General features: G+C 29.5%; 1 protein-coding gene across 1 annotated transcript in view; it reads left to right on the plus strand.

Moving 5' to 3' along the window:
• The window catches only part of LOC106466643 (structural maintenance of chromosomes protein 3-like), a 102,054-nt gene that overhangs the window by 61,910 nt on the left and 29,162 nt on the right, over positions 1-10,982 (plus strand). The window contains exons 14-17 of the mRNA XM_013926933.2: positions 409-508; positions 4,069-4,232; positions 5,722-5,863; positions 8,710-8,860. Coding sequence (XP_013782387.1) covers positions 409-508; positions 4,069-4,232; positions 5,722-5,863; positions 8,710-8,860 — 557 coding nt within the window. The remainder of the gene's footprint in view (positions 1-408; positions 509-4,068; positions 4,233-5,721; positions 5,864-8,709; positions 8,861-10,982) is intronic.

Genomic DNA, 10,982 nt, shown 5'->3' on the forward strand with positions numbered 1-10,982 from the left:
TGAGACAAAGTCTTTGATATGAAAATTGTTCATAGACACAAATACACATACATAAAGTACTATATATATATATATATATATATATAAGTGTAAGTAGCTGTGAAAACTTATTAAAGAGGGCTTTTTTCTTCCATTAAAATATCATTTATATATAAATATACAGCATTCATATTTTAAATACATAGGTAAGTCAACATAATTTCTCAAAAATTAAATAGCTTTATAAATAATACAATTATAAGGAGTTTTTAATATTGTTAGAATTTTTAAGGTCTTTCTAAAATTGAAATGTAATTTTTATCTTTCACTGAAATAAATTATATACCTTCTTTTTTTTATTAGATGTATATGGTGTTTCTATTTCTACTTGTTTCCAACTTGCTTTTAAATTTTATGTATATTTTTCAGTGAATTGTGGAGGCAGGAAAATGCCATGCAACAAAATTTAGGAACTCTTAAGGAAGAACTTTCAAAAAAAGATCAAGGTCTTCGTTCAATGACTGGGAAGGTAAGAAAAGAGTTAAGATTTACCAAAGACTGCAGAAGACATTTAGCATGCTCTTACACCATTTTTGGTTAGAAAACATTGAATTTTGATGGGTTTAGTTTATAATATGCAGAAATGCAGTGATAGGTACTGATTTATATTATTAAATAGCATAATATTTAGAAAATAAAAATCCCATATAAATTTTTGAAGCTGGCAAAGCATGGCTTCTGTTAGGGTAACACATATACTTTTTAATTTAATTACTCTGGATTTTTCATTATGTGCTTTTAGTATTCAGAATCTTAAATTTTATTTTTTAATATATAATCAGATTTTTATATAGTTGGCATGACTTCAAAGACATACTTGCTAATTCTTACAATTTATCAACCCTTTTGCAATATTATGACAAGTTAGATGAACTAATATTCTGACCTCAGAACCTTTTAGTATTGGGTTAACTGTACCTGTCTATTGAAAACAAAGAACAGAAGAAAATGAGGCACAGATAGCCTAGTTGCTTTGTGTCATAAAATGCCAAACAACCAACCAGAAGAAAACGACAAAGTTGTTGTTTTTTTGTCATTGTATTTTTGTTGTAAATGTAAGTTATTTGCACCTACTCTATGAATGAAATAAGTTCATTTGTATTCTGTAATTAAAACTTTTAAGTGCTCTTTGTTGAGCACAACAGTTGAAAAAGTCATTTGTAGATATAGTTTACAGTGTGAACAGAGTGATAGAAGGAGTGGTGTCAGGGACAAAAAATCTTTTTATGTATGGGAAAGGTTTTTGAGAATATTGGAGAATCTCCAGATGATTGACAAATATGCTGGAATAGTAGGAATTCACATTGCAGGACCATGTACGATAGCAGGTTTACATGGTTTTCTGCAGGAATATTTAGTAAGGAAACCAAATGACATAATTGATACTATATGTTTTTAGACTCGTACACATTCACCTCCTCAAACTATCTCGTATTTTAGAACTTATCAAGAAAAACCACTGTTTTATTTTAATTTGGCATGTATGGGGAGCGAAAAGTTTAACTCAGTATACTTTAGCTTTATCTTATGCATGTATTTGGTGTATGTTTGTAATATATCAGACTGATTAAAATTTGAACTTTAATGCGTGTACAAAAGATAGTGTTTATTTGTGTATTATGCTTGGTGCAATACTAGGCTTTAAAGTCATTCCATGTGAGATTGAATCAGTATTGTTTTCTGCATAGTTGTCTGTTGAAGACTTCAGTTAGAAGACCAAAAGCTTACAGTAAAACAAGTTTTTTAATGGTCAATAGTCTTAGATAATTCAATTAAATATTATTTAACCTAAATTATGAGTTATAAACAACAACAGTTTTTATATGTGAAAACTGCAGTAACAAGGGCTTCATCTAAGGCCATTTATGTAATCTAGTTGATCTCATGATCTGTAGTATTTATTAAAAGGCTTCATTAGCAGTGGCATACAGAAGTGTGGTGAAAGAGCTATTAAACTTCTAAGCCAGTTATTTAAACAAGTGTAACAGTAACTACCCAGAGAATAGGTCATTATGTTGTAACACATGTAACATTAAATATCCAAAGGATAAATCTTCATGTTGTGTTTATACAAAAATGAGTGTAAAAATAAAATACATATATATTTATTGCTATAAATAAATACACCAGAAAAATAGACAAAACTGAACAGAATTTACAAAAAATAAGAAAGGAAGACAAAGAAATTAGTTTCACTCTATAAAGAAAAGATAAGGAAATGAGAACAGTGTATCAAGTAAGTTATAAGTTTCCAAGCATGTGCCAAGTGAATATTTATGGTGTTAGTAAATTCTTTATGCATAAATTCATGTGCTAGATATTTTGTATTATATTTATATTTTATTATTAATTAAGGTGTCTAAAAAAAGGAAGTTTATGGTGATGTTCCACAATAAATTTTATGCTGCCATGTCTACTGTCTAGGTATTGAAGAAATTGAAAAACTTGATCAAAGTTCTTAAAGATGGTGAAAGGTACCATCAACATATCTACAATAATAAAGAGGTTTAAACTGTTGCTTACAATTTTTCTATCATTGTTTTTCATGAAAACATAAAGATAAGATGGTGTAAGTCTTTAGCCCATAGCAAAACCTTTGACTTGATTATAAAGTTTTCTATCCAAAAAAAAATGTTATTCTTTAGTAGCAAACTTCATACATTTCAAAAAGACAGATTTTGGGATGAAAATTTCCTTGGAGTTGTCATTATAAACCAACTCAGCACTTTACTGTATTCTCTCTTCTAACAGTGTATTTGTATATAATGATTCAATGTCAAAACTGGCACAGTGCATATTACTATCAAACTTTAAGTGTTGAATTTCACCAGAATACTCAAAACTGTCTTTTAGAGTATTCATTTGTGGTACATGTTTTCAAAATTCAGCTAGAAAATGAGCCAAACATGATTTTAAGTTCCAGTGTTTGATGCTGTTGGTTGTAAGGGGCATCCTTCTTTATGAACTTATGGTAAACAATAAAATATATTGGAAGGCTTCCTGATTGTTTAATATCCACGTACTATTTTTCATTAAGAATATATTTTTTCTTTAATTCTAGTAAAAACTTTTACAATTTAACTTCCCTTTTATTGGTAGGATCTTGATGCAATTTCACAAATTTTGTACAATCACTGACTATTTCTTCTTAATTTATATGATCATCTTTATCTAAAATTACAACAGTTATGTATGTCTAATTTAGAAATAATACTGTTATTTTTACTTAAATCTTTTAGAACTTCTATGCTTAGATTAGGTAAATGTTTATATTCATTATTATAACTGATAAAACCTGTCAAAGCTGTATCACTGATTTGGATTCAAATATAACTAAAACATTGACCAGTTTTATTACAAAAACTGTTCAAATAGAGTAAAATAATCTTCAAACTTAAGTTCATTAGGAATACTAAATTTTAAGCCAATTAGAATTTTTTTCTCTATATCTTTCATAACATACTTAGAAAAATTACATAATAAATTATCAGTTTTGTTTTTCGAACTCTTTAACATACATGAATGACATATATATATACTGGCAAATACTGTGTGTATTTGGTGTGCATAGTGTTTATTTATGCATATGTATATATTATCTGGAGCACTAACTACACATATATAAGAGAATAATGGGTAGATATATTTGTATAAAACATTTATAGATAAAAACGGGTGTATATATTTGTGTTCAGTGTATATTAACAAAACAGTGGAGGGCTATATTTGTCACAAAAATCTGTAATAATCTGCAGGATTTTGTATAATTTTAAACAAACTAATTATTAAGAACCTTCACTTTTACTGATTTCATTTTAATAATATTTTTCAAGTTAGAATTTTATGTGAACTTATGTTTTCTTTGTCGTACCCACCTCAGAGAGCAAATATGCTTTGAGTTGTGTATTTTTAGTATTTTATTTTTTATAGATATGAGACTTTGCAATCCCTTTTTTTAATCATAGTTTGTGAAAGTCAAAATACTTTTAGAATGATTTTTTTTTACCCACATTTTTTCTCTTTCTTAAGGCTACCTTAAATGGACGTGATAGTGTACGAAAAGTTCTTCAGACATTTCGGGAAAAAGGTGGCAGCTTTGAACAAATTGCAAACAGTTATTTTGGAATGTTGATTGAAAATTTTGATTGTGACAAGACTATTTACACTGCAGTTGAAGTAACATCTGGAAACAAGTAAGTAGCATTAAAAATTTGATTTGCAACAAGACCATGCAAGTGTTGAGGTGTTATTTGAAAATAAGTGGCAAGTTAGAATTTTATTTATGACAAGAGCACTCACATAAGTGTTGAGGTGTTATCTGAAAACAAGTGCTAGGTTATAATTTTATATATGACAAGACTATTCATGCAAGTGATGATGTGTAATCTGAAAATATGTGTAAAGCTAGAATTTTACTTGTGACGAGACTATTCATGGAAGTGTTGATGTGTAATCTGAAAATACGTGTAAAGCTAGAATTTTACTTGTGACAAGACCATTCACACAAGTGTTGAGGTGTAATCTGAAAATATGTGTAAAGCTAGAATTTTACTTGTGACAAGACCATTCACACAAGTGTTGAGGTGTAATCTGAACACAATTGACAATTTAAGATTTTACTTCTGATAAGATCATTCATGCAAGTATCAAGGTGACATATGAAAGTTTTTTCATTATATATTAAAAACATAAATTTTTTAGATCTTTGTGTTTTTTTTTTACTTGTTATTCTAACCCTGAATACACTGAAGTGTTATTGTGTAATAATAACACGTTCTTAGTTAAACTGTACTTCTACTTTTTTGTATCGTGTATGACACTTATATTATTTTTATTCTTTAAGGATACATTGAGTGCATGCTTTCACTTGTGTTCTGTTGTTTCAGTGCTCATTTACAGAAGCTGAACAGTTGTAATGAGAAGAGTGTTCCGAGTAACTAATTTATGTATCATGTTTATTCCCTCACATACATACAAGTTATTTTCCACAATCAAGCATAATTATGGCAAGGCTTTGGAATGTTTCTCCCTTTAATTGTTTTTCTCTTCGAAACATAGCTGTTTTAATTTGAATTGACAGTGGTTACTTAAAACGTACCCACTTTTTTTGTTTTAACCTACAAGTAGTTAATGTTTATAATATGAATCAAAGAGGAGTTTAGTGTTTTACTGTTTGCTTACTCAGTCAGTGATGTGTGATGTTCTTTTAGCTATGATTATAAATTTGTCAACTTTATGGAATTTTTGTTTTAGTTGTGGAGTATGTTTTAGTGTGTTAAAAGTTCATTTAATGCTATTTTTAATGATGTATTAATTTTTCCAATATATTTATTAGTCCATATATGCTACAAGTTATAGTCAAAGTCTGTTTGTATTGCTCAAAGCTGAAACTGAAATGATGAAGGAAAAATTCAACAATGTATATTGAGTTCTTATTATATGGGTTTTGTTTATCATAAAAAGAGGAAATTTTCAGAAATTTTCTGATAATGCCTCACAAGGTGATGAAGAAAAGTGGATCTGGATTGTTCATATTAATGTGCAAGTACTTGTTAATCAATTTTAAAAGTGCTATATTTTGTTTTGACATACACAGTTTCCACAAATGTTGACTTAAATTCTTAAATAGTAGCTTAAAATATTATAAATCTCTCTTTTTCCTCACTGTTAATGTATTTGCAGACTTTTTTATCATATTGTGGAAAACGACCGAATTGGAACAAAAGTCCTACAAGAGATGAACAGACAAAAGCTTCCAGGCGAGGTTACTTTCATGCCATTGAATCGTCTTATTTACAAGGAAGTTCAGTATCCCAACACAAATGTAAGAGTGGTAGCCAGGTGCACATGTTAGTTCAGTACTAGTTGCTAAGCAATCTAATTTTCATTCAAATATTATTATCTGTTGTAAGTTGTACAAGAGTAGAAGCTGCATGTATCTGTATATTGTATATTTTGATACCAATAAGCATTTTGTGTATGAAAATGAAAAGTGGTTATGTTTTTTGAGTTAGATCTCGTAAGTACTTCCTTTACAAGATATAACTTCTGGAAATGAATGATATTTCTACCATAGTTTTCTCTGGTTCTTCTAAATCTGATCAGTCTCAGGATATATGACTGCTGGAATCTAATGGCAAATGCTGTAAGAGTTTCTCTGGTATTTGCCATATACAGTTTAGATAGATCTGAAACCATAATGGTAGAATCTCAGGAATGTCAAACTGGCATTAACTTAAGAAAACACATTTTGATGTGTACAGCCAGACATCTTGTTGTGTGGTACAAAGCACATTTTGATGTGTACAACCATATATCTTATTGTGTGGTACAAAGCACATTTTGATGTGTACAACCATACATCTTATTGTGTGGTACAAAGCACATTTTGATGTGTACAGCCTTACATCTTATTGTGTGGTACAAAGCACATTTTGATGTGTACAGCCTTACATCTTATTGTGTGGTACAAAGCACATTTTGATGTGTACAGCCATACATCTTACTGTGTGGTACAAAGCACATTTTCATGTGTATAGCCATACATCTTATTGTGTTGTACAAAGCACATTTGCATGCGTATAGCCATACATCTTATTGTGTTGTACAAAATTAAACATTTCTAATGGAACTGCAAGTCACGTTTTAATCAGTTATCTTTAAAGTGAACTTTAAAATTAGTGGTAATATAAAGTACAATTGTAAGAAGTAATTTCTAAAGAAAGAAATAGCTGATTTATAATCACATAAGAAAGAAAAGCCTGAGTTAAAAACTCTCAAAGAGTTATTTTTATTAATTTGGGCTGCTTCAGGAAATCCTATTTAACATAAGCCTAGAACAAAATTTGGTTGAAAAGTAGCTTTTCTGTGCAACTGCAAGAATGATAGGATTTTACTCATCAAGATGCCTTCTGAATCTATATGATGATAATAGCATATACTAGTAGCTATTGAATTCTCTTGCAAGTCTTTGGCACAGTAACAAAATTTGCTCAATTTAAGTCATGCTTTTCATTATGTACATTAAATAAATCACAACTATGATAAAAATAGGGTTCTTAGGGATTAATTGAATGTAGCAAGTGAGAAAAGTTCACAAAAGCATATCATAGATAAATATTTCAGTTGAAAAGTTGAACACTTTCAAACTGATTTAATGTGTGTCATTTTTTATATTCTTATAATATCTATTGTAGTATTTATCCTAAACACCATTTTAGGTTTTCATGTTTTATGGGCAAGATTATTTGGAGATATAGATCCCTAATTTGCATAGCCAGTTGCTGACTAACAGCGTAGTACATCTGGTACAAATGTGAGTGAGTTAACCTTGAGAAAACTTGGACACTGAAAGGATTCAAACCTTTGACTCTGCATGCTGGAACAAATTCTTTATCATCAAAAATACCAGTTCTTGAATATTGCCTTCTTCAGTGGATGGAATATGGTAAATTCCTGAGCTGAACCAGTTGGCTTGTAAAGACTAAAATCTGTCTGTTTTTATCTTGGTTGGAAGCATTAAAGTATATCCCTAACTGTTTAACATTGTTACTTACTAGTAGAAATGCCACCCTACAGGTGACTGTATGTGTTAGTAATTACTAATCATAGTAGTCACAGCTCATTGAAAAAAAAATTTAGAAAAAAGTGAATAGTTTCTAAAAAAAAAAGGATTTTTTTTCTGGGAAGTAGTGTACGGAAAATGTGTGCGGATTGTGCTCTTTAGTCATATGCTACTCAGTGCATTAAAATTATTTAATATACAGAGCTCAAAATTTTCATAAATTTTGCTGATATGAACTGTAATGTTTTTATATATTAAAAATGGTGCTGTTTATTGAAAAACAGTTTCTCAGTATTGTATTTAAAAATTACAACAGTAAAGATATAATCAAATCCTCTTATACAGTCCTAGTGAAAGTCGTGTTCTTGTTATGAAGAGAGTACTTTTATTTAAAATTGTGTTCTATTATAAAGAAATAGTTGTTGCACATACCACAGTTATTTTTCTAATTGTTTAAATCTTGAATACTCAAAGTGTGAGAGTTTTTATGGATTTTTGATTGTGGTGCCATTCATTATATGGCACAGGAGTTTTGGTTACATACATAGATACTGACATACATGCTACGTCCATTGTAGTAAGACTGCAGATTGTATGCATTCTTGGCTCTCAAGTTTAACATTAAATGCTACATTTTTGGAAATTCTGCATTTCTGAATCAATATTTAAAATATCAAAGAAGGTCAAAACATTAATTTGTTAAGGACTCACCAGAGAATTAAAACCTGAAATAAATACTTAATTAAGGGTTGGTTTTGGTAATGCATTAGTCTAGATTTTTTTTTTTATATAGAATTCTCAAACTTAGAGTTTTTCTTCGTACTATGTTTTTGGTTCTATGCTGAATCCTTCTTTAGTTACTTGTTAGAATGAAATCAACTAGGACTCTTGAACTGTACCAGTTAGCTTGTAAAGACTGAAATCCATGTTTTTATCTTGAACTTGAAACTTTTCTCATGAAATATGAAAAACTCTAGGTAGGAGAGGTCTATAAACAAAAAATAATTCCTTCCTGAAATAAGTATTTTTTAACTGCTTTCACTTTCAGTATTTGTGTTTTTGTTTTAAACTATATATAATCACTGAATTTCTTGGATTATAAATAGGATGCCATACCCATGATCAGCAAGTTAACCTTTGACCCCAGGTTTGAACGGGCCATGAAGTATATTTATGGGAAAACTCTTATTTGTAGGAACCTTGAAGTAGCCACTCAGATTGCAAGAACATCTAACTTGGATTGTATTACTCTGGATGGTAAACATTAAGTTAAGAAATGTAAAACATAGGATTTGTAAGTTGTAACTTACTTCGTGTGACTGTAGTATTGTTTGAGATATTAAAAATTACAGGTGAAGAAGAGAGGTTTAATACAGGGTAGTTAAAAAATCTTTCATGCATTATCAGAGTTCTGAACAAAAAAAGTTAATCAGTAAAGTAAGAGATGTGCACAATATTCTGTGCTTTTCATTGCATTGAGAATTTTAGTGCAAATGCTCGTACACTAATTGCAAGAACATCTAACTTGGATTGTATTACTCTGGATGGTAAACATTAAGTTAAGAAATGTAAAACATAGGATTTGTAAGTTGTAACTTCGTGTGACTGTAGTATTGTTTGAGATATTAAAAATTACAGGTGAAGAAGAGAGGTTTAATACAGGGTAGTTAAAAAATCTTTCATGCATTATCGGAGTTCTAAACAAAAAAAGTTAATCAGTAAAGTAAGAGATGTGCACAATATTCTGTGCTTTTCATTGCATTGAGAATTTTAGTGCAAATGCTTGTACACTAATTGAAAATGCTATCAGGAAATTGTGCAAAATCTGCTGTGATATGGAAAGTTTGAGTCAAAAATCTGTGTTTATTGTGAATAACAAGTTTACAATGAAGAAATGCCTTCACATAATTCAATTTATGTAAGGTATTTCATATCAAATCAGTGTCATAAACTAGAAGATATACATATCATTATTTATCAGTAAATGCTGACTTCATTCAGAAATTTGAGTATTTGCAATTCATCAGAGGTATTTATTATGTGAACTGTTAGTTACTTTGTTTATATGGTTATCTAGATGAACTGTAAATAAAGAAAGTTAACAGTTTCTAGTGGTGGCTTCAAAACAGTGGTGTCAGCTACTCGAGCTAAAAAGAGTACTTGGGTAAATTAAAATTTTTGAACGTTAACAAATAAATTTTATTGCATAATATTAAACTTTTAAATGTATTGTTAAAATTACAATGCTACAGTTAATATCCGAAATGTAAGTATATTGTTTATATGCATTAATACAGTATTATCTGTCTTAGCCCTATCGCCCCTGGTATCCTTTACTGCACATGACACAAGGTTTTAGTATCTTACATTTAAAATTTTATTATACTACTTTTTGTTTATGTTATACCAATTAGAATAGCATGAAATCTTAGTTAATAATTCATATTTTAATAGTATACAAGTTTTAAGTTCTTAATTCTACAAGGCAATATTAAAAAAAAATTCTGAATTTCTACTAGTGTGACCCACGTGACACATTTTCTCTTAGCACGTCATCATCCATATTTTATCCATCACCCCTTGAAAATGTATGAAATTAAATGTAAATTACTCTATAAAATCGTTATTGCTCAGATAAACCATAATTTTTATAGTCTTCAATTTTGTTTGGTTACAGATCTATCAAATAGAGAATCAGATCCCTCCTGCCACACCCACCTGTCACATCCTCTCTATCACAATTCGTTGCTAGTTCTCTCTTACGAGTCATTATATATTACATATAACCAATAGAAAGTCAAGGTTTACATCTATCAAATGATGTATTGTATAATGTCGTGTTATGAACAGAATATCGTCAGTTTCACTCACAGTACAAGATACGTTCGCATGGGAAACATAACGACAAGCTTGGATGAATTTGTTACATCTCTTGTCACATAGTTAGAAAGGCAGGAAAATTTTGAGAGTTAGGAGAATTTGTCTGTATTTTGCATGTTATTAGTCTATATTCTTTGGTGCATTATTTAATTAAATAAAAATTATTAAGTGTATTACTATCATTGCTATAAAAATTAGGCTTAACTGTCCTCGACAATCGAGAGCAAGAAAAAAGAAGATTGCATAAGTACTTTATATCTTGTTTTGCTTATTTATTTTTTATTTATTATTATAAAAGTAACTGAAATCTAAAAATACAAATCTTTTTAAGTTATTGAACACTAGATTAGGTAAAATAAGTAATAATAATAATATAATTAAAATGGTTTACGAGGCACAGACGCGAGCAGTTCGTGGGTAATGTAATTCGATAGCATAACGTGTGCTGCACTTTCCCCGAGTGATATACAACTTATAATAGTGTGTATAGTAGTTAGAC

This window comes from Limulus polyphemus, unplaced genomic scaffold (assembly GCF_000517525.1).
Source record: "Limulus polyphemus unplaced genomic scaffold, Limulus_polyphemus-2.1.2 Scaffold2330, whole genome shotgun sequence".
In the NCBI taxonomy this organism is placed as follows: domain Eukaryota; kingdom Metazoa; phylum Arthropoda; class Merostomata; order Xiphosura; family Limulidae; genus Limulus; species Limulus polyphemus.